Genomic DNA, 23085 nt, shown 5'->3' with positions numbered 1-23085 from the left:
TCACATGTACATGTGAACAACGTTCTGATTGAGAATAATTGTGCTGCACACTGAGGCGCACACACCCCATTCTAGATGTGCTTCCCATAAACGCTTGAAGACCGGAGGCGGCACCTTAACCAGTGGGCACAGTCCACGAGCTGGCATAGCTTCCGGGTCTTCTGGTCCCAGACCTCCACGAAGGGGCTGCTCTGCTTGGCCACGTAGAGCACCATGTCCCCCACCACAGCTGTGACGTTGGCCTCGCCGAACGCCCCGTAGGAGAACCTGGAGGGTGGGGGAGTCCTTGGTCGCCTCCTGCTCAGCCCCAGGCTCCCGGCCGCACAAGGCCGCACCCCAGCCTGCTGACCAGCAGTGCATGAGCCACTGGCTGCCCTGGGTCTTTCGGGCTCCCCTCGGGGGTGAGAGAAAACCAGTGTGTACTTCTGGTTTTAGACTGAACTTGTTTCATCTGGTTCTTGACAGAACTTTACGCTGTCCAGGTATCCCAGGCATCTGCGTGTCTCTGAGATATAACATCTGCAAGTTCACGCAGTCGCAGTAAAGTCCTTAATGTCAAGAACGCTTGGAAAATTAGAACCAGGCCCCTCACGCCTCGAGTGGTTTAGAACACAAGGTGTTGAGACTCACTCTGGAGGCAGTGGCGTCAGATACTAAAGCCACGGGGATCTTTGCATCAACACAGGCCAGCCAAGTTATGAGGAAAAAACTGCGTTCATGCAACTGTAAACAGTCACTTCACCCGAGTGAACGACGCTGAGAAACGTTTAATGAAAAGCTAACTGGAAAAGGCAGGTGAACAGCAGTTGCCCCATGTGAGCCATGGATGGCTGAGGGGCCGGTTGGCCCAAGCCCCACACTGGCCGCTGCTGCGGACGCCAGCCTGCCGCGGGTGCCCGTGCTCCCCCGGACATGGGCAGGATGGCGACCACCGATCGCTTCTGCGCTGCAGGGCTTTCTAAGTGCACATTTACTCTCTCACAAGCACGCACTAGGCATCCTCAGAGACGCCCAGGGATGGCAGACACGAGACCCCACGGGAGCGGGGCTCACAGCTGGCTGGCGGGGGAGCGGGAGGGGGGCTCACAGCTGCCTGGTGCGGGTCTCGATGAGCGTCTGCACGGAGAGGTCCTGGCCAAGGGAGAAGACCCTGGTCCCGCAGCCTCCCCACACCAGGTTCCTTTCAGCTGAGTTCGCGGATTCGCTCAAGCACAGCAGGGGGGTGCTGGCGTCCCCCAGAGTCACTGTCTGCAGAGGGGCGGCTCCTGGGCTCTGGACAGAGAGAAGACCAGCCCTGAGGGGCGCCGGGCCGTGGGCGCTCACGGCGCGTGGGGTGGGGACAAGGGCGAGCAGCAGCTCTGGCCCCAGAGGCCCCGGACACCAGGTTGGGGACGGGCGCCCAGAAAACCAAGGGCCGCAGGACGCGACCGACCGGCGTGCTCCTTTACCTTGACGGCTCGGTCTTCAAAAACCGCTAAGGTGCCATCGGCCGTTCCCACCAAAAGAAAACTGCTTTGTCTGCGGGAAGGAAAGAGATCGGAGGGTCGCAAAATCAAGAGACAGGCTGCACCCCCCGCCCCCTCGAGGGAAACCCGCCCCCTCCCCTGGACAGTGTCACAGTCCAGGCCTGTCTGTGCCTGGGCCGGCCACCCTTTCCCACGTGGCCCTCCAGAGACATCCCTGCTCCAGCCTCTGGGGGAGAGTGGGTTGCTCAGAGGGCTCAGGCCCCTGCGCCCCAGCACCTCAAGGCCCTGCCCTCTGGACGGACAGACCCTTCCTCCCTGCCCCGTCCCCAGCGGCCTCTCTTGCCCAAGCCCTGGCTCTAGTGAAGTTCCTCCCTGACAACAAGCCAAGCACACCACCCGCCATCGCCAGCGGAGCGTGGGCTTCAGCTGCCAAACACCTGGGCTTCCTACGTGCTTTCTAGGCCTGAACCTAATCAGAGCAGCGCGCAGGGACAGCCTCCACCGGGCCGCCTGGGGGTGACAGCGCGGACACCTGCCACTGGCCAGGGCTCCCGGCGTGTGCCCACCGAGGTGACCAGTTACTCGTTCAGCCACCGGGTGTCTCCCATTTGGGTTAGTCCACTGGCGCCTTTAGACGGGCTGTAACCAGGTGTGGGGAGGCGCGATGGGAGGTCCCCAGGGCAGGGCTGGGGGCTGCGGGCACGAATGGCCACTCACGGCCACCCCGGCAAGGGACAGTGATCTCCGGGCCTCCACCACCAGGACAGGTGGAAACAGGTAGGAAGCCACGGCTGAGCGGGTGTGTGAGGGTGGGCAGGGGCCCCGCCCCGCCCCCATAGCCTGCACAGTGGCCCCTTGCCGCCCCCTGCCGCCCCCCCATCCCGCAGTCTCCCCAAGGCCCCCAAGGACTGCCCCGTCCGGCCGCACCTCTGCCCGCAGAAGGCCTTGCAGCACATGCAGGTCACGGCATCCGTCATGCGCCCCAGGGCGTGCCTCCTCTCCCCGTCCTGGGCGTTGACAGCCAGGAGCGCCCCGGACTGGGTCCCGCACACAACCCAGACGTCCTGGTCAGCCGGCAGGGGCACCAGGGCCAGGCAGAGGACCTGGCTGTCTGCCACCTCCTGGACAGACATGCACGTGAGGCCTCTGCCGGGAGGTCCTCCCACCCGCCGGCCCCTCCGCCCTGCCCTGCTGACGACCGTCCCCTCCGGGTGCGTCTGACAGCCCAAGTCAGGCCTGGCAGCCCCTGTGTCTGTCCCATCACTGGAGCGGTCTCGGGGTACACATGCCCGTCACAAAGCCGCCCCAGCGCCAAGGCCCTCAAGGAGCTGCACCCCCTCTCCTCTAGGTACTCCACGTTTGCCAAGTGCCCCCCATCTCCCCCCCAGGCTGCTTGACCTTTCTCAGAGGTACTCCCCAAGCTCAGAGCCCGGGGTCCTGACGCGAGACGCCCATGGTGGGGCACACGCACCCTGCTGTCAGGAGGCCCTCCCTGGCCCCCACGCCAACTGGTGCCCCCCCCCACCACGCCGCCAGGCCTTGTGGGGTCAGGGAGGACCTGGGAGGTGAGCGCCTCCGTGTGCAGGTCCAGACTGGCCAGATGCCCGCTGCTGGCCCGCCCGCAGCCCAGCCAGACGCCCACGCGCCCACCGCCAAGGCTCCAGGCAGCCGCGCACTCGGCCTGCGGGTCTCCGGGCAGCGGGACGTGTCTCGCGAGGCAGACCAGCTCGGCCGCCGTCAGGCTGTCGAAGACCTGGGGGTGGCGGGGAAGGAGGCGCGTGAGCAGCCTGGGGTGCCGACCCCACCCCGCGGATGCTGACCTCCCCCCGCACCCCCCCCCCATAGCTGCTGACCCCACCCCGCTGCCGGCCAGGACATGAGGGGGGCGTCCCCTCAAGTGGGCCCCAAAGAGGCGGCAAGGGGAAACGCAGGCCCGTGAGCTGAGACACCTCCTTTCGTCTGCAGGTGGCTTGGAAGGGAAAGAAAACCTCAAATGCGCCCCCTGAGCGGAAACCCCGCAGCCCCACTCCAAACCCCACACTCCGGGGTGGGGCTCCTGGCCAGAAACGGGCTCCTCCGCCAGGTGGGGGTGGACAACACCCACAGGCGTCCTGAGACCGGCGGGGAGGGCCTGGGCACCCGGAGAGCGGACGGCACGGGCAGCGGGTCCGGCCGCTGTGCTGGACGCAGCCCACATGCGGGGCCGGGAGGCCTGGCAGCCACATCCTGGAGATGCAGGGCCCCAGGGAGGGTGTGGGGAGTCTGTGCCCGTGGGCCCCCGAGGCCCCGAGCCCCCGGCCTCTCTGCAGAGGGGTGAGCGGTGACCGCTGGGTACCTGGGCAGAGGTGGGCCTGTCCTGAGGGTTCTCCTTCAGGCACTTCTTGATCAACTGCTCGACCAGTGGCCACGGGGCGCAGCCGTACTCTCTGACTGGGTCTAGAACACATGAGGGGCGGTCAGAAAAGCAGAACAGGCCTCTCTGTTCAGACAGGCCAAAGGTCACGCTGTCCGGCGCCCCGCGGACCCGCAGCCTGATTGTCGCCTGATCTCCACGGGCCCCGGGGCACTTGCGGGTCTGTGGGACTGAGACGGCTGAGACGGAGCCGGACACACGCCCTCAACACCTGCACCTCCAGCTCGTGGAAACGCCTCTGGCGTCTCAGGCTTCCGTGGACAGGGGCTCTCTCTGCCTTAACATGGAAGCGCAGGCGCCGCTGACCGGCTGCCCCACCCCGCCGGGGAAGGGAGGCCCGCCTGGGCATGCAGGTCACCCGAGTAACCACGCGTCCCCTTTGGCTGGGAGCGGGAAGCTGCCCGGGACACGGTCAGGTACGTGCCCTGCGCCAGGCACACGAGAGGCACTCGGGGAGAGCAGACACGCAGGAAACTGCAGGGGCAGTCGAGGCAAAGAGGCCCAAGTCCTTGGATTTCGTGAAGGCGCAAACGTGCCCCTCGGACAGATGTGCTCCCGTCAAATGCTCGCTCACGCCTGCTGCTGAGGCTGTGATGAGCAGCCCGAGCTCCGGCCCGCCCGCAGGCTGTTTCACTGCAGGAAACGGACGTCAGGACACAGACCTGCTGTGGGCTCCTTCAGGGTCCTCGCTGTGATGCCACGTACATCGGCACTGACCCAGGGTTCTCAAAAGCCTAAATGTGCTACTTTTCTTAACACGTCAAATAGGAATATTCATGTGCTAAATAAAAAAATTACCAGCCGTGAAACGAAGATGAAACTACCGCTACACACGTGCACGCGAAGCCGCCGCCACCATTCAAACATCTTGTCAGATAAACCGGACGTACCCGGCAGCTTTCCTTGTACGGCCAACTCATCAAACTCGTTTGGAAACTTCAGCCCCTCTGCGATCCTGCGTCCGGCCGTCAGGACGTCGTAGAGCAGCAGCCCCAGGGAGTACACGTCCGCCCGCTGGTTGTAGACCACGTTGCCCTTGGCCACCTCCGGCGCGCGGAACCCTGGGGCGAGGAGAGGCCGGAGCTATGGCGACGGGCGGTCCCCACCGGCCCTCCTGGGATGGAGCCGCCTCCGCAGCCAGATACCCGACCCCTGTGGCCCTGAGGACGAGGGTGAGTCTGTGAAAGCTCAAGGGGGGATTAGAGGGAGGGGGAACCAACAGGAGGAATCTCGACGCCCTATTTCTCATTCCCTGATCTACGCGGGTGGGGGCAGGGGCTTCCAGAAGCGCCGTGGCCCCTACCCCAGGGCTCCGACTACCCCTTGCCCTCGTGAAGAGGTGAGAACAGGCCCACAGCCAAGCCAGCCCGAGCCCAGGGCCGCCCGAAAACCCGGAACCCCCCCAGAGGGGAGCAAAGCTTTTCATTGGCTAACAGAGGGAGGCCGCTCTCAGTCTTCAAGATGTGAGAGAAGGTCCAAGATAAGCAATAACAGTAAACATAGCAACAATCAAGAGGAAGCTGACCACAACAGCAGCAGGGTTGAACCGGCGTACCCGGAACACCTGGGAAACCACCTTAGGCGACGAGCCGCCGCAGGGGTGCGGGGCAGGACAGCAGCACACGCGTGCCCCGGGCAGCGGTTTGCTTTCTCGGCAGTGGGAGTGGCGGGCTTTGCCCTTGTTCCAAGGGCGTGTGTGTGTGTGTCCAGAGCCTGGGGTGGACTCAGGGACTCATGTGGGGGTGGAGGAGCAGGCGGGCGGGCGAGGGGATGGTCTCGGGATGGCAGGGACACCACAGCCCGCCGTGGGAACAGACCCTCCCCACGCAGACCCCATCTTTCTGCTCTGATGTTTCCCGGACGAGGAGAAAGGCAAACTAGAGGCCACGGGCCTGAGGCACACAGCATGGGGGGGTGGGCAGGCCAGGGGAGGGCGGGCACGAGGGATGGTGGAGGGTAACGGGGGCTGGGGTGGCAGAGAACACAGGACCACGCCCGAGGGAGGAAGCAAACACCGCACGAGGCAGCAGTGATGTAAGAAAATAAATAAAGGCTCTGTGTGAAGAGGAGCGTCCCGGGCAGGGCCGTGCCGGGGAGTTGGCAGGAGCACCCCAGGGAAGGGGCCCAGGCGCGGCCCACCTGGGGTGCCCTCCGAGGTCTTGATGCCCATGCGGCAGCAGTACTGGGCGATGCCGTAGTCGGCGATCTTGGCGATGACGGCCGCGCTGGGGTGCAGCGTGAAGAGCAGCACGTTGTGCGGCTTCAGGTCCCGGTAGATGATCATGGCCGAGTGCAGGTACCTGCGGCCAGAGACACCGTCGGGCGCGCTGGACACTCATCCGCCCCGAGTTGCCCCGTGGGGGCAGCGACACGGGCCCATCTGACTGGGGGCAGGGCCCACAGACGGGCAGGACCTCAGCCCAGGGGGTGGCGGGGGCAGGTGGCCTGATGCCGGCTGGTGGGGGCTTCGAGGCGCGGCCCCCGCTGGGTCCTAGAGGCCCCCAACTGGCCTGTGAAGGCCCCCGCGGGCAGGCGGGCACTTAACCGTGGATGTGCTGATAGAACTGATGGGGTTTCGCTGAAACTCCCTCTTTTAAACAGTTTTGACTTTCTCAAAACCAGAGCAAAGCACGGCCCCGCCTGGAACACAGCTTCACTTCTCTCTCGACAATGACGCGACAGCCGCTTCCACACGCGGGGCAAACGGTCCACTTCTTCAGTAATAATCACGACAGAAGCCTTTCCAACCGCCACTGCCGAACCGCGTGCAGCAGGATTTACGGTCAGTCAGGTCTGACGCTAAGTCAAGTTGACAAAGGACTCTGGGGCTGGAGCAGGTCTCAAGGGGGCGTGGGGGCCTGAAACTTTTCCATTCAGAGACTGGCCGCTGGGCCCAGCACGTGGGTCAGTCGTTCGGTAAAGGGTGAAAACCAGGCAAGAGGGGCCCCCCTGGTGGTGCGGTGGGTTGAGCGCAGCGCTGTGAAGCTGTCCGCAGCCTCTGCAGCACGAGTTCGATCCCCGGCCAGGGAGCTCCCCACAGGGCGCAGCAGACCCCTGCTGTCTCCCCGCTGCTCCCCTCAGCAGCGTGTTTCGTCAGTCTGCCTGTTCTGCTCCCCACTCTGTCTCCGGTGAATCCTCTCACCCACCACACCTCTGGCCTGCACCCCAGCTCTTGTATAAATTAAATAAATCTTTAAAAAAAAAAAAAAACAGGCAAGATAAACAAGTGTGTCCATCTCCACCGGTCTGTCCTACGCGACTGTGGGTGACGGCCCCCAGCCTGGTATCTGCGGGGGTGGGCGGGGACACCTGACCTCCATGACCTGTGGCGCTGCCCCGTGTCCCTCCTACTCCCCCTGCCCAGCAGGGCAGGGGGTACTAGTGGGCGCCCGCTGAGCCTGTGCCCGGGAGCACCTGCAGGCCGTCCTCAGGCCCCAGCACCCGGACCTCCAGGCCTCAGGGACCCCCACGACGCTTCTGGACTGGCCTCACACAGGCAAACCGGGTTCCTGTGTCCGCCTGCAGCTCCAGGGCATGGCTGACATTTTACGACAAATATTTACCCCATTACCTGGACGGGACACCTGCTAAGTGCTGCCGCAGGAGGTGCGGCCTAGCTGCCAGCGGACACTGGGCCTATTCATCTTGGCCTGGCCTGGGGCTGAGATGCAGACGCATCCACTAATGAGCTGACCGTCACACGGGCGGTGGACTGGAAAGGAGTTTGCTGAGGGCTCAGCAGCGTCCATTAGTGCCTCCTGCCCTACAGGGCAGGCGGGGGCAGGAGGAAAACAGCCACTGCAGCCAGGCCCGCCCACCCCACAGAGCGCAGACACCAGCCCGGGGCCTGGGGCCTGCCCTTGTGGCAGTCGGCGGGAGGGCCTGGGGGCAGGACGTCCCACTTCAGGGTTTATTCCTCCTGAGCGCAGCCTCACACCTGCACCAGCCCAGCGCGTGGCTTCCATGAGTGGAAGTCGGTCCGCCATGATGGCACAGGTGACCACAGGTGTCAGCAAACAGTCCAGGAAAGTAAACTGGGGGGGACTCGATCACTGTCAAGTGTCCGTGCTGCCGAGAGGCCTTTCCTCTCCCATTCAAGGTAGAGGCCAGTGGCCACCTCGTCTTCTGCGAGGGCCCAGACATGGCACAGTGGACAGCGCATGGGAGGCCGGGGACACCCGAGTTCCTCAAGCCTCCCGCTTCACCCAAGCAAGGACAGGCCAGACAGCGGGATTGGGGATGAGGGCACCTCGCTGGGCGCCGGGCTACGAACACTGGAGGGACACAGAGGTCAGGGGATGCTGGGAGCAGAGCGCCCTGGACGGGGAGCCTGTCCGCTGCTGCCCAGAGTGACTGCAGCCACCCACATCTGCGTCCCCCCCCCCCCCACCAAGCTGTTCCCTGGTTCCGGCCTCTCCGGCAGGTGACAGCCTGACGCTGTGTGTGGGTGGTGCTGCCCACCAGCCCAGGTCCACGACTGCCTGGGGGGCTGCAGAGCAGGGGGTGCCACAGAGAGGGCACCCCGTCCAGCGGGGCTGAGCCCCGCCCCCCCCCCAGAACTAGTCTGTGGGGACCAGCTCGGGGCAGGACGCCAGAATGAACCGGATGTGGGCAGCCGGACGGCATGGTGGTGGTGAGGGACCATGGGCAGCGCCAGGCGGCCCCCAGGGAGGGCTCACCTGAGGCCATCGGCCACGTGCAGGGCGATCCGGTGCTGCAGGGTGCGGGGGAGGCCGGCGGGGCCCTGCTCCAGCAGCCGGTCCAGCGAGCCCCTGCCAGCCAGCTCCATGACCAGCATGCGCGGGCGGATGCCGGCCGCCAGCAGGGAGACCAGGCTGGGGTGGTGCAGGCGGCACAACACGGCCAGCTCCTGCGGGGAGGGCAGCTCTCAGGTGCGCACCAAGAGGGCCCCAGACTGTCCCCAGCTTGGCCTCCAGGGGGCAGGGCCTGCAGACATGGCCTGGGAGCTCTGGTCCTCCCCAGACCAGAGCCCCCGCGGGTGTCCAAGGAAGTGCTGCTCCTGCTCCACAGACACCAAGTCTCCCTCCACCCACCAGTGACCACGCCCACCCTGCAGTGGCCTTACCCCCCAGTGACCACCCACACGCCCGGCCCAGCGGTGGGCCTTTACCGCACCCTGCTCGGCAGCGTTGCTGGGGGTGGGGGGGCCCACTCCACTCAGCTCCAAGCCCGGGGCGCGTGTTCGCTGGTCTGGGCCACCCGCTCTGGGGCCCCAGCCACCCACCTCCCTCTGCCGTGGCCGCGCCGACCCCAGGCCCCTCAGGACGCCCCTCTGCAGGAGAGGAGCAGGGCAGGTCCCAGTCCCGGAGCGCGCCGCCATGCTTGGCCATGCTCGGACCAAGCACCGCCCTGTAGCTGGGCCCAGGGCCTCGCCCCTCCGCCAGCCTCACCTGCCGCAGCAGCCGCAGCGACGTGTGCTTGTTGAAGATCTTCACGGCCACCTCCTCCCCGTCGTAGCGTGCGCGGTACACGGAGCCGAAGCTGCCGTCGCCTGGGCAGAGAGGAAGGTCCTGGAGCCCAACTGGGGGCCCTGGTGACCCCAGCCCCAGTGGCCGGCTGGCGCTGTGTGTGGGGGCTGGCCCCTGGCGCAGCCCTACCTGCCTCAGGCCCTCCCCACCGCCGCCCAGCACGCTCGCCCCAGTCTGCTGGGAATTAGCGCTGACTCCCCGCACCCTGACAAAACAAGCCGTGCCTGTGACCACCACTGGGAGGCTCGGATGAAAGTCAGCTGACCTCCTGCCCCCGCCCACCCCGCTGCCCCCCTGATGCAGCACTGCACCTCACCACAGCCCTTCCCTCCACGGCGCTGGGGAAGCCCCCAAAGGGGAAGGGCCCCCAGCTGCTGAGTGGCCACCCAAGGCCTCACGTGTGTGTTTAAATAGGACGCGCCACAGCCGCCGCGGCCAGCAGCTGCTTCTCTCGGGGGGGGGGGGGGGGGGCTCCTGGTCTTTTTGCAGCTGGAAGGGCGGGCGGCACTGAGAGCCTCCCTCGGCCGCCCACCCAGGACCTGCTTCCAGGTCTGTGTTTGCCCTGGAGCCCTGTCCTCGCCCCGTCCTGTCTTGCCTCCACCCAAGCAAACCCCGGATCTGTAACGAGTCACTTCAGAGCTCAGCCTGCAGCAGACCAGCAGCTCCAGAGGCTGTGCCGGCTGACAAAGAGAACTTTCTAGATCGTGACACCACGTCCCCGGCTCAGTCTCGGCCCCACGCGAGCCTCACCCAGGAGCAGCTCGGGCGCCTGCTGGAGCTCCAGGGCCTCACGACGCAACACGATGCTCCTGGGCAGGTCAGCCAGCATCAGGTCGGGCGCGATCTGGGCGATGGGCACCGTGAGCCGGGGCTCGTCTGGGCTGACCAGGAGGTCTCCTGGGGACAGAAAACGCCTTTAGGAAACTGAACTCTTTCCCAGGTGAATGAGGACTCTGACCTTTACGCCATGTGATTTTCACAGAGGTAGTGCGGGCATGCGACACCGTCTCTGGCTGAGGGGCAGGTTCACACCTGAGACACGTGTCCCCAAGGCCCCCACAACATGCCACCCCGGGCCCCTGGGCCCCTCAGTCCCTCCTCGATGTAGCTAAATCTGTGCTTGTGACATACAGAAATAATCATGTTTCCTGACTCCTTGCACCCTGCTCTAGGAAGCTAGAGCCAACAGTAAAGGCTCAATCAACATCGACTGCAATGAGCCCACTCCTAGGTCCACCAGGTGGCGGGTGGACTCCAGTGCTGCCCATGCCCACATCTGATCACTGGCCCCCACCCTGGCCGTGTGAGCCACGCCACGCAGCACCGCCCACGTCCTACAGCCAGGCCCCACGGGCCGCGGCGGTCAGGGATGCCCAGACCCACCCCGCTCTGCCTCCCGGGCCAGGTCGTCCAGCAGGATCCTCTGGGGCTCCTCGCCATCGCGGAAGCTGTACAGCGCCCACTTCTTGAGCAGCGTCTCCCCGTCCCCGCAGACGTCTGTCTCCAGCAGCCCCGGGAACCACTCCTCCAGGAGTGAATCGATGTGGTCCACCGCCTGGCCCAGCAGGATGCGGCCTGCGCAGAGGGCGGTCAGCAGCCACCCCACACGGCAGGAGCCCCAGCCGGCTCCCAGGCCCACCTTTCCTGCAGGAGGGGACGGTGATCCGCAGGCAGCTCTCGGGGCGGCCGTCCGGGGCCTCGGCGCCCACCAGGCAGTAGGCCTCGGAGGACCAGCTCAGGTAGACGCCCTGCCGCCAGTACATCCTGTTGGGGCGCAGTGCGCGCTCTGCAGGAAGGAGAGACCTCGTGTGCCGGGGCCACGGCGAGCCCTGGGCAAGCAGCCGTGGCCCAGGGGGGAGGTGGCCTTGCTCGAGTGGCCGTGCCAGGCAAGCCACACTCGCAGGTGCTCTCGCCGGCTCGCTAGATGCGACGTTTGCTCTTTACCCCAAATTCGCAATGAAACAAACCAAGTGCCCAGCAAGTGGCCTGACCAGGCCCAGGCCCCGGTGCTGAGGGGCCGAGAATGGGCACCTGTCCTAAACGGAGCCGGTCCCTGTCACGGCAGGGCGGCGCCTGCCCCAGCCCTCAGCACCCTCCCTCATGCGCGCTGCGGCTCCGCCGGCCCCTCTCCCGGCTCAGCTGCCCCACGGGGAAGTGAACTCGGGAAAATGGCATCTGTGCTCCATCGTCACTGAGGGGGCACACTGCAAGCTCGGGGTGCAGGTGGCTGCTCCGACCTGTGCCAGGCCCAGCCCACGGCCACCGCGCCCTCCCGCCATCCCTCTAGCTGACCCACGTGGACCCACCCCCGGCCTGGCCGCCCGGGCCTACCTCTCCCGGACAACATGTAGGGCGAGATCTCCAGGACACGGTTGATGAGCCGCGGCCAGAAGCCCATGGGGAAGCAGGGCGTCTCGTACAGCCGCACAGTGACCTCCGAGTTCTCGCAGTGGGGCAGCTCGATCACCGGCGTGTGGCTGGGCAGGCTGAGGCGGGGGCGCAGGGTCATGGCATGCCCTCCTCTGCGCCCCCATCGGCTCAGCGGCCGCCCGCCGGGGGCCAGCCGGCACCACTCAGGGCTGCAGACGCATAACCCAGGGTCTCACCCGGGCTCCTCTGATCACGCATGACCATTAAGAGATCAAATAAAACTCAGAAAGACGCACGGCCCAGAAAAAAGTGCGGAAATATCAGGCCTGGGGCACTTTGGTCCCCAAGGAGGCTGCGTGGTGGCCAGACCCCGCCGGGCCCACCCCCGGCCTCCGCTCGCCTCATCCCCACCTCCAGGGGCAGGTGCGCTGCGGCCCCACGGCGTGACCCCGCACCACGCAGCTAGGGCCGGGCTGCGGAGCTGTGAGCACAGCATGGCGCGTGCGCGGAGAGTTCTGGGCGCACCCCGAGGGGTGCGCACCTGCTTGGCACCAGCAGGAGGTCCTCCCCGAGGGGCAGTGCGAGCTGGAACTTCTCCAGGAGGCTGAAGTACTGCGGCAGGTGCTTCTTGGGAAAGCGCCTTCTCTTGGTGAGGAACTTCTCCACGTCTCTTCGGGACACGATGCCCTGGGGGTGCTTCGGGTACCCCTCTGTCCTCACCGTCAGGATCTGGGGGACACGCGCGTCAGTCCCCCCAGAGCCGCCCCGGCTCCCTCCGCGGGTCCAGGAAGGCGTTTACCCGCCGAGGCTGGCCAGGCTGTGGGCGCGTGGGGCCAGCACAGCCCGACCCCAGGGCCGCCTGCGCCTCCTGCCCCGCGGCCGCGGCCGGACACCCACCTGGGCCACCGCCTTGCAGAGCCACTTGGGGTCCACAAAGTACAGGTCGTCCAGCTGCAGTGCGGGGTCTTGGAAGTGAAGGAGGGTCCCTGCAGCGGGGGGACGCTGAGCACGGCTGCGGTGGGGGGAAGGCCCCCGGGGCAGATGTGGGACCCCACGGCGGGGCAGGACAGGGGACGGATGGGGGGCAGGTCGGGTGGATCAGGGGCGGGGGTCAGGGTTGGGGCAGCGGGAAGGGCGCGCACAAGCTCCAGCCCGGGTGCCCACCTGACTCGCTGAGGAAGTGGACGGCCTGGGGCAGCTCACTCTCGTCCAGCTGCAGCTGCTGCTCCCTCACGAGCTGCAGCAGCCGCTGCCGGCTGACCACGGGGAACTCGGCCGGCATGCTCTTGCGCTCCGCCAGGATGAGCCTCTCCAGCTCCACGTAGCAGGCAGGGACCAGCTGCCCCACCACGGGCTCGGCCCGGATCTGCAGAGATGGACCCAGCTGACCGCCCATCTCAGGGCCTGGGGCAGCCCCCAACTGACACCCCACGTTGCAGAAGCCGGCATGGAAACATTCGCCCAGGACCCCTGGCCACCCCAGCACCCCCAGCCCCCCAGCCCCCGGGCACCGCGGGCACCCCCCCACTCGCAAAGGATTCCCTGTCCCCACCATCCCACACCCCACAGCTAGCGGGATGGCGGCAGCGTCAGGGTCAGGGCCCGCCCCATCGAGGCCCTCGCGCAGAGCTGGTCTGCAGGCCCGGCTGGGAGGGGCGCCGCCCTGCTGTGAACTTCGGGAGATGAGCCCCCACCCTGCACTCCCCGCCTGCCAACCCGGCTGGACCAGGTTGGGGCCGCCGAGCTCGACCTGCTATCTCAACCAGGAGCGTAAAGTAAACCCCGAGGGCCAGGCCCCGGAGCCCTTCCCGTAGGGAGGTCCCCAGCCCCTCACCCCTGCACCCAACCGTCCCACAGGGACGAAAATGGACTGTGAACGTCCTTCTCCCGCGAGACACAACACCACGGCCCACAGCCGGCCACGGCTCTCAGCACCCCCCACGGGCACAACGTAGTGGGCGCAGCCGAGCTGGGCGGCCCGGCACGGTTTAAAGCGCAGTCCCCGGAGCCCAGGCAGGGCCTTCCGCACGTGTGACCAGGCGCCCCCTGACCGATGCACCTCGCCAGAGGAGGGCGGAGCTTGTCTGGCCGCCCAGAGCGTGTCCACAAGCTGGACACAGCCAGGACACCGAGGGGCCGACCAGCCACCTGGCCGGCAAAAGGCCAGCAGCCCCACAAGCCGGACAAGCAGCGGCATCCCAGAGGGGGCGATGGCAGGCCCCAAGGAAGGGACAGCACGGCTGACCAAGAAGGACTTGGCTCCTCCAAGGAGGAGCCCAAGGGGGATAGAGGGGCCAGAGCAGGGAGGGACATGCAGGGACGGCACTCGGGGCCACAGGGCTGCGGAGGTGAGAGGACGCAGGCCCACGTGGGAAGCGCTGTGAAGGGTCCCGTGCCCCAGCGCGCAGCCAGGAGACCCCGAGGCCGCGGCCAGGCCCACCTTGAAGCCGAGGCTCTCCCTGATGATGGCCGTGCGCAGCTTGGCCAGGGCGTCCGAGTCCTGCGTGGCGTTGACGAAGTGGCAGCCCCGCACGGCCGGGAAGCCCCGCCGCCCCAGCAGCTCCTGGGCCACGCTGGCTGCACAGGCCTGCAGCTGGCCCTCCTCGCAGATGTCCAGGTGCGTACCCACGAGTACCACGGGGGACGCCGAGGCGCGGGCCTGCGGGAGGCGGGGTCAGGACAGAGGCCAGGGAGACACGGGGCCAGTGGGTGGCCCACGTCACCCCATCACTGCACTTTACTGTGGCTGAACCCTCCAGAGCACGGCTGACCCCTCCAGAGCGTGGCTGACCCCAGCCAATGCCCACCAGACACAGCCCCACGGGCGGGTGAGGGGAGAGAAGCACCTGCTCACCCAGACCCGGCCCACCCCACACGCCACACACACACATACAACACACACACACACCCCGCACGCACCACACACCACACATACACCACACACAGAACGTCCGAGTCCAGCACCTTTATGTTGAAGAGCCAGGGCTTCATGGCCTCCACCTCGGCCGGCCCTTTGCTGAGGTCGAACACGGCCAGGTAGAGGGCGCGGGGGGTCATGAAGTGGGCGTGGGCGCTGTAGAACTCCTCCCGGCCTGCGGGGACACGCACAGGGTCCATCCCCACCCGTGGGCGGCGCCACCACGTGGAGAGGCTGTTCTGCCGCCCCCGCAAGGCGCCGGGCTCCGCAGGCCACCGATGCCCGGGGCCGCCCCGGGCCACCCAGGACGGGAGAAACGAGGAGACACTAGTGGCTCTGGGACGACTCCAGCCCCCCGCCCCCGGGTGCCCCGACTGCACAGGAGGGCCCCCGGACGAGGCACCTGCGAAGTCCCAGACGCTGAGCACCAGGTCGCGCTTCCCCTTGCCACGCACAGGCACCGGCCAGTCCCGGACGTCGATGCCCACCGTGGGGCCGGGCGCCGCGGCCTCGGCCTTCCGGGCCCTCATCAGCTGCCGCAGCAGGGTGGTCTTGCCGCTGCCCGCGTTCCCCACGACCAGCAGCTTCAGCCGGCTGTAGGGCACGGCTTTCCTCAGCCGCTGCTGCAGGAACCTGGCGTGGGGCAGCTGTGAGGCGCGGGCAGCCTGTGACGCAGCGTGCTGGTGACGGCGGCCACGGGGCCCGTGGGCCGACACCACGCTGCGGCCGAGGCTCAGTCCCGCCTCCGATGTCTCTAAGACATCCGCGTGTGCCGGTGCGGAGGGGAGCGCGCGAGGCCAGCCCCAGACAGCGCCCGCGTCCGTGTGCGGGATATAAAGTGCAGAGCCCGGGACGCCAGAGACCGGAGAGAGGTGGTGCGTGCGCCAGCGTGGGTGTGTGTGCCAGCGTGTGTATACATGTACGCTCCAGCGTGTGTACCTGTCTGTGCTCCAGCATGTGTGCACGTGTGCGCTCCCCTGTGGGTGGGTGTGTGTGTGCTCCAGCGTGTGCGTGCACATGTGTGCTCTGTGTCTTGACACCCCGGCATGCACACTCACACATGCACGTGGGCGCACGAGCGCAGGCCTGCGGCCCCATGGGGCACCACAGGGCACAGGCCAGCGGGCTGACCCCCACCCCCAGTGCATCTGGTGAGGACTGCCGGCCCCACTCGGACATCGCGCCAGCAGGAGGGCCACGGCGGGGCCACGCGGACGCAGGAGGCCGACCCTCCCCTGCAAACTACGTCCAGCGGGTGGACGAAGACCCAGGCTGTCCTCCCGAGGAGGGATAAAGGGGCCCAAGGAAATCTCGGAGGACCAGGCAGAAGGGATGGGGGGTGCGGGCCCCTGTCCACACGGAGCTGGCCGGGCGGGGAGGGTGCCCCGGGGGGAGGGGCGGGCAGAGGCGGGGCGGCCTCGGAGCTGCTTGCCGGAAAGGGCCGGAGGCTGGAATGAGCCACCACCACAGCCGGACTCTGCAGGGTGCAGCCAGGCGTGGCGGGGAGCAGGGGGCAGGTCTCGGTACCGGGAGGAGTCGCCCTCGAGGGCAGGGTGCTGACCCCAAGGCCCTCAGTGACCGTGTGCAGCAGGGCAGGGGACACACTGGGGCCCGCCTGACCAGACACCGCTGCGCCGCCCATCCTGAGGCCATGGGGCCAGGAGGGCCGGCTGGGGAGCCACGGCCCGCCCCGCGGCCCCCCTCGCCCCCTCCCACCACGACGCCCACGCAGCTGGGGGCGGAAGGGCGGAGACGACAGGCGGAGCGGCCTCACCTGATGATGTCCTTGGCTCTGCAGCCGACGCGCTTGAAATCAAAATCCAGGCGCAGGTCGTCCAGGGGCAGGTCCCACATCTTGCTCAGCTTCCCCATCTCGTTGGGGAAGGACCGCAGCTCCGCGTTGCCGCTGACGTCCAGCGAGGCCAGGTTCTGCAGACAGCCGATCTCGGGGGGCAGCTTAAGAGACAGGGCTGCGCTCAGTGCCGGGAAGCAGCAGCGGGGAGCGGGCGGCTCACATGGCGCCCCAGGGAGTCCTGGGCGCCCCCCGCCGGCTTCTCCGGACCCCAGCCCCCCACGCAGACACCCCCCCCCATGCAGATGCCCTGCACGGCTGTCGCATACACGGGGCGTCTCCTTTCCCACCCCCCGGGCACGCACGCTGCTTTCATACAGAAGACACCCCGATTCGCCTGCAGAGAGGGGTGGGGGGCGTGAGGGGGAGGGGCGCGGGGGACGGGCCGGGCCCAGGAGCGCAGGCGACAGCGGCTGGAGCGCGTCTGGCAAGGGGCACGAGGACGCAAACTTGGGGGCCGACTCGGCTGGGAGCCGTGGCAGCTGCCCCCACCCCGCGGGCCCCAGATGGCTCAGGACAGCGGGGGTCGCGCCCGCACACCTCTGGTCTCTGCTTCCTACAAGCGAGTTCTTTCAGGTTTTATGATTTGCCGCGTTGGCACAGCCCCTAGGCCCCGACGGCGGCACAAGGCTCCCCCAGGGTCTCCCCCAACCCCGACTCCTTTAAAGAGCAGCAAACAGCAAGTAGCGGGTTTGACACGAGGCTCTGAGACGGGCAGAGGTGAGGCTGGTGCTGGCCCTGGGCGGGGCCGGGCCTACCTCCCTCAGCCTGTTGTGGGCCAGGTGCAGCTTCTCCAGCCGGGCCCAGGTGCAGGCCTTGTCGCCCAGGTCCAGGACCCTGATGTGGTTGTGGCTAAACAGCAGCTCCCGCAGGTTCTGGGACTTCCAGTGCGCCGGGCCCGGCAGGCTCTGGATCTCGTTGCTGCTCATGTCCAAGGACCGCAGGCTGACAGCCGGGAGAGGACAGGGCCAGTGAGCGCCCAGCACACACAGCCGCCTCACCCCTCGCCTTCACCATGAGACCAAGACCTCAGCGCGGACCCCGTGGCTGACCCTGTGGCACTCCAGGACTGGGCGCCGGCACCAGCGCCCTTTCCACGGGGCCGCAGGCTAGAAGCCCACAAACTACAGGGCCCAGTGCCTGCACCGCACCCTCCCGTGAGGCTGCCGGGGTCGGGTCTGGGATCCCGCCTTTGCCTGAGGTCAGTGGCATGTGGAGGGCATGTGGGGTGTGCGATAGGCACACACAGGCTGCACCCACTCGAGACCTGATTTCTCTGCTTCAGAAACATGAACATGTCCATCAGCTGCTGCCCTAGTGTGCGCAGGGGCCCCGCAGCGCAGGACATCGGGGCTGGACCCGCAGGCACCACCTGCTCCTTCCCCGCCGGAGCCACTTACTGCGGGAGGCTGAGCAGGGCGTCCGGGACGCAGGCGAAACTGTTCTGGGCCAGCTTCACGCTCGTCAAGGAGGGGGGCAGGGTGGGCAAGGTGGCTGGAGGAAGCAGAGACAGTGTCTGGGGCATCTGCTGGCCCCCTCCTGTGGCAAGGATGCGCGTGGCCGCCGCGGCGCCTTCCTGCCCACCCAGACGCCCTCAGTGCAGCCCGAGCCCCAGCTCGGCCTGCGGCCCCCTAGGCCCAAAGCGGACGGTGGGGAGATGTGGGCTGTGAGTCCAGTGTGTCCAGGCCGCGACCCCCCCCCCCCCCGTCCCCAACCCCTACCCCCCCCACAGCTCCCTCCAGGCCATGCCCCCACCCCCCACGTCGGCCATGCCCAGATACCCCATGGCAGCCGGCACGCTGCACGGGAACAGCCAGGTTCTCAACACTGCCACGTCCCCCCAAAAGGCCGTGCCTGACTCCCCGCAGCGCCCAGGGCCTGGGCCAGGAGCCCTACCCAGGAGGTTCATGCTGGCGCTGAAGCTCTCCAGCCTGGGGCAGGCCTCCAGGAAGCCGCCCGCCAGGTCCGAGATGCGGTTTTTACTCAGGTTTAAGGCCCTCAGCTCCGTCAAGCGCAGGCAGGGGCATGTCCCAGCTATCTCGTTCCTGCCGGGGAACAAGAGCACGGTGCTGCAGGCGCCCACAGGGCACGGGAGGCCAGACCACGGCCGCCCTGCAGCCCAGGCCTGCGGCCATGGCCACCCACTCACCCCTCCAGGGCCAGCTGCTGCAGCCTGCTGGCCACGGCGCCCAGGCCCTCGGGCACGCTGCTCAGCCGGTTGTGGGCCAGGCTCAGCTGCCGCAGTGCCGGGCAGGACAACGCCGGGTCCAGCAGCACACGGGGGCCAATGTCGTTCCTGGACACGTCGAGGAAGGCCAGGCGGCTCAGGCTCAGCACGTGGGCCGGGAAGGACGTGAGTTTGTTGCTGTGCAAGTCCAGGTGCGTCAGGCGCCTCAGGACCTGCGGGAGAGGCGCGCCTGAGCCGGCCGAGCCCACCGGGCACCGCAACCCCATGGGCAGGCTGGGCGGGGCCGTGGGACGCTGGGGAGCAGCAGGACAGGCCTGGGCAACCTGAGAGTGACCTCGCGGGCCGGCAACCTCGGGTCAGGCTTTCGAAATACTAGAATGTCACACACCAACACACTTAACACACGGGAGCACGCTGCGGGCGCACACTTTGCGCAGAAGCTCTCTCCAAGGAACGTTACATCTCAAATCCCCATTTAAGCAAATTCCGATCGTACCGCGACAAACGCAAAGCTCCCGTTTACCTGCCCCGTCTGTGTCTTCTAAATGTTTGTCAGGATTATTTGTCATCAGGATTATTTGCCAAAGAGCTAAAATACCAAAAGCAACCCCCTCTCCACCCCGCAGACGTGCATCCACCTGCGCCGGGCAACCCGCAGCCTGGGCCGCCCCCGGCCCCAGAGCTCTAGCGCCTGCCCTGCGCTGCCCGGGGGTCAGAGCAGACGCTGGTGAGTCACCAGCTCCTGAGGTTTGATCGGAATATTTCCATGGAGCGAGACTCAGTTACCAGCGGCGGCAAAACAGCTCGGGGTCAGGGCTGGGGCGAGGCCGAGTCGGGTGTCCGTCTCCCGGGCCGGGGCCGGCGTGCCCGCGCCGTCAGGCTCTGCTTTCCCGAGGCCAAGTCCCCGTTCTCCTTGCCCTGCTTCTCGACGCAGCTCCCTGGAGGCCACGCGGGTGGACCCCGCCGCCCCAGCCGCCCTTCCCGGGGGCGCGGGGGCGCCCGCAGCTGTCCCGGGCGGGGTCCAGGAGCTGCTGCACCCACAGACCCACCCAGTGCGAGAACCCGGGTCCCGCCCCGTTGGGGGGCAGGAGACCCCGCGCACACGGGCGCCGTGGGGACCCCTTTCCTTCCTCTCCCCTGCACACGCCACCCTAGGAGGAGGACCCGACGCTGCCCCAGCACCCCCAGGCAGGGCGGGCGCCACGTTGTGCCACAGCAGGTTTACACTGAGCAGGTCTGATCCTTCACACCCTCGACACACAGCTTGACGTGAGCTGAGTAACCCAGACACTCGCCCCGGCCGCTGCCCGCTGGCCCCTGACCTCCCAGCACAGGATGTGACCACGAGAGGCAAAGTCACCCCCGCCCAAAACAGGAGCTTTGAGCAAAACGGCAACGCTGGGCCACCTGTCTCCTGAGGCCGGGGCTGTGCAGGCCCAGCTCATCTGACAGAGCGTCTGCCAGGCTCACGCCGCAGCCGCGCCCCTTCTCATACAGCCGGACAGAGGCAGAGGTCTGCGAACCCCCCACCTCCTGCCGCCCTCAAGGCGTTTCTGAGCAAACAGAGAAGGGGAGTCACGTCCAGGACATAGACAGCACCCCCCGGGGCCTGAAGTCACAGGCACACCAGCGCAGGGAGGTGGCTGCACGGGGGTGGCACATCGGGGGGCAGGGAGGCAGGGATGGGGCAGGGATGGAACTGGCCGGTGCAGGGGGCTGCGGGGGCAGGGTGGCAGGGGCCGGGGGCCGGTGGGATGGCAGCGAGGAGGGGCACAGGCAGCAGCGGGGGGGGGCTGGGCAGGGCGCACCTGGCACAGCTGGGCCGGGAGGCCCGAGAGCGCGTTTTGGTGCAGCTCCAGCCTTTCCAGGTGCTCCAGGTGAGCGCTGAGCCCGCCCCTCTGGGCCAGGGCGTCAATGTCCTGCAGCTCGTTGGCCGACAAGTCCAAGGACGTGATGCGCCCCGTCTCCGGGGGCGGGGGGGACAGGCTGCCCCAGGGCCCTGGGTCACAACCAGCCAAAAGAGGCAGGTCCCTGAGTCTGCCAGGGCGGTCCACAGCCTGCCCACCAGGGACCCGCGGCGGGAAGGCCAGTCCAGAACTGCCCGGGGCAGGGTGGGGCACACGGCAGAGGGCGCAGGGTCGAGGGCACGGAGGGCGCCAGTCACACTTCGGGTCTCAGCAGCCTGGACGGAGCCTCTGCAGCGCCCCCGCCCCCGTCTCATCTCCGCAGCCCAAGAGCAGGACGTGCAGGGCTGGGCAAGGTGACCGGGACAGCGGGGAGGCGGGTGCGACACCGCCACGGCCCACACTCACGCGGGGGGTCCTCGGGGGACAAGACGCTCCTTCTCCCCTCCCTGGAGTCCTCCTGATCCCCGATGGGGCCCTGCTGGGAGACAGACGCTCCACCCGACTCCGCAGAGACCCCCGGTGCCATCCCAGCCTCAGGGGCTGTCCGAGCCCCCCAGCCCTCGGGGTCTGAGCGGTGGGGGGCACCCGCAGCCAGGAGCACATGGAGTCCCCACAGCCGCAGCGGGACGCGCCATGGGGGTGCACCGGGTCTCGGCCCCAGCCCGGGTGAGGGCGACGTGGTGATGGGGCGGGGTCCTCACCGGCAGGGCGGGGCGCAGGGGCCGGGGCAAGTAGCAGGGGTGCGGCGAGGCGAGGAGGTGGCCAGACCCCCCCGGGCTGCCCGAGCGTGTGAGCTTTCCCGCTGGATCGGAGCCTTCGCTGCCTGGATGTGAGGAGAAGCGGGCAGAGGCTGCGACAGCGAGAAAGCCCCCCGCCGCCCGCCGCCCCGCAGGCCTGGAGTCCTCGGAGGGCCTGCAGCGTCAGGCTGTGGCTTCTCACGTGGGTGGACGTCTCTCGCCCACTTCCCCCAGCTACCTACAGCCGGGTTGGAAGCGCTCGTGGGAGTTTTGATCTTAATAAAGGCAGCTCCTCCCCAGTCCCGCCGTGTGGACAGACACCTCGCACGCCAGCCCCTCGGGCGACGGCGGTCCCGGGCGCACCTGACTCACACCCACCCTCGCCCGGGGGGCTCGGGACAGCGCAGCCCGTGGGGAGCCCGGGCATCCACACGTCCAGCCCGAGCAGCTTCCTCCAAAGGAGGGGTGTCGGGCTGGGTCCCCAGGCCGGGCGCGCCCCCAGGGGGGTGAGCTTTAAGGCAGGCCGGACGGTGCTTCACGGTAAGCAGATACCTTCACTGTCGGGGTCGTCACTCTGGGAAAACACGCCGTCCACAAGGAACTCGGTGACCAGGGTCCACTCCTCGCACCTGTCCTGCGCGTCTCCAGCCAGGCTGCCCTCGCCCCGGGGGGCCTCTGCCCCCGCCCCGGTGCTGCTCCTCTGGTGCCCCAGCACCATCCTGGCCAGGGCGGCCCCGACACCTGCAGACAGAGGTGGCTGAGCGGGCGGCCAGTGCAGGGACCGGCCCGCAGCCCACTCCCCTCTCCCATCCCCTCACACTCGCTCCCCCACGGGCAGCTGAGGGCTCCCCCACGGGCAGCTGAGGGCTCCCCCACGGGCAGCTGAGGGCTGACGTTTAATGATCTTGAAAACACAAGAGCTTTGGGCCTCCCTGAGGGCACAGGAGTTAAGTCTCAGTGCTTTCAAGCTGTCCCAGCCCCTGCTGCCTGAGTCCATCCCCAGCCAGGGAGCTGCCCACAGAGCGCAGCAGACCTCTCCTGTCTCCCCGCTGCTCCCCTCAGCAGTGGGTTTCAGTGGGTTCACCTGTTCTGCTCCCCACTGTCTCTGGGGAGTCCTCTCACCCCCCACACCTCTGGCCTGCACCCCAGCTCTTGTGTGCATAAATAAATAAATAAATCTTAAAAAAAGCAAGAGCTTGCGTGCGGAGGACAAAGCCGGCCTTTGTGAACCAGAGCTGGGCCCTGGGCCCTAGGCCAGCAAGGCCAGCGTGGGGTCTCACAGGACCAGGCGCCTGCCTCACACAGGCAGGAAGGGGCCCTCGGCTGCCACAGTGTGTGTGTGCGGCAATCAGGGGTCCAGCCTCCAGCCCTGTGACTGCCGGAGTCCGCTCAGCCGGGCCCGTGGCACACGGCCTGGGCGTGGCTGTCGGGGCAGGGCGGGCCCTCGAGGCCGCAGGGGCCTGTCCTGGACAGGCCTGTCAGCCGCAGAAGCGTCACACAACACCTCAGGGGGAAAGCGCTCATGGGCTCTGCCCTGGCCCCAGAGGCTGCCAGGACCCGAGGGGCGTCCCTGATGTCCACTCTCAAGACATCGGGCCCAACCGTGCCTCAGCGACACCCGTGTCTGAGAGCCAGGCCACCTGAGGTGGTCGCTGCGGGATGGCCACGCAGCAGAGAGGCAGAGGGCCAGGGCTGAGGGATCAGAATGGGGAGGGGGCGCCTGGGGAAGCACTGGGCCCCGGCTGA

The 23085-nt window shown here is 67.5% G+C and overlaps 1 protein-coding gene across 1 annotated transcript in view; it reads right to left on the bottom strand.

The window, feature by feature from the left end:
- Positions 1-23085, bottom strand: part of LRRK2 (leucine rich repeat kinase 2) — a gene marked incomplete at both ends in the record, with an annotated part of 44695 nt that overhangs the window by 3340 nt on the left and 18270 nt on the right. Inside the window, 29 exons of the mRNA XM_084256198.1 lie at positions 115-267; positions 1088-1272; positions 1449-1518; positions 2394-2587; positions 3025-3219; positions 3802-3902; positions 4770-4940; positions 6019-6179; positions 8559-8749; positions 9291-9391; positions 10119-10265; positions 10752-10943; positions 11008-11154; positions 11700-11854; positions 12280-12467; positions 12636-12724; positions 12903-13104; positions 14179-14397; positions 14703-14830; positions 15059-15288; positions 16430-16611; positions 17266-17452; positions 17908-18001; positions 18404-18552; positions 18657-18907; positions 20504-20694; positions 21008-21077; positions 21304-21425; positions 21892-22080. Coding sequence (XP_084112324.1) covers positions 115-267; positions 1088-1272; positions 1449-1518; positions 2394-2587; positions 3025-3219; positions 3802-3902; positions 4770-4940; positions 6019-6179; positions 8559-8749; positions 9291-9391; positions 10119-10265; positions 10752-10943; positions 11008-11154; positions 11700-11854; positions 12280-12467; positions 12636-12724; positions 12903-13104; positions 14179-14397; positions 14703-14830; positions 15059-15288; positions 16430-16611; positions 17266-17452; positions 17908-18001; positions 18404-18552; positions 18657-18907; positions 20504-20694; positions 21008-21077; positions 21304-21425; positions 21892-22080 — 4654 coding nt within the window. The remainder of the gene's footprint in view (positions 1-114; positions 268-1087; positions 1273-1448; positions 1519-2393; positions 2588-3024; positions 3220-3801; positions 3903-4769; positions 4941-6018; positions 6180-8558; positions 8750-9290; positions 9392-10118; positions 10266-10751; positions 10944-11007; positions 11155-11699; positions 11855-12279; positions 12468-12635; positions 12725-12902; positions 13105-14178; positions 14398-14702; positions 14831-15058; positions 15289-16429; positions 16612-17265; positions 17453-17907; positions 18002-18403; positions 18553-18656; positions 18908-20503; positions 20695-21007; positions 21078-21303; positions 21426-21891; positions 22081-23085) is intronic.

This window comes from Talpa europaea (assembly GCF_964194135.1).
Source record: "Talpa europaea genome assembly, chromosome: 15".
In the NCBI taxonomy this organism is placed as follows: Eukaryota; Metazoa; Chordata; class Mammalia; order Eulipotyphla; family Talpidae; genus Talpa; species Talpa europaea.
This window is presented reverse-complemented; position numbering and strand designations above follow the sequence as displayed.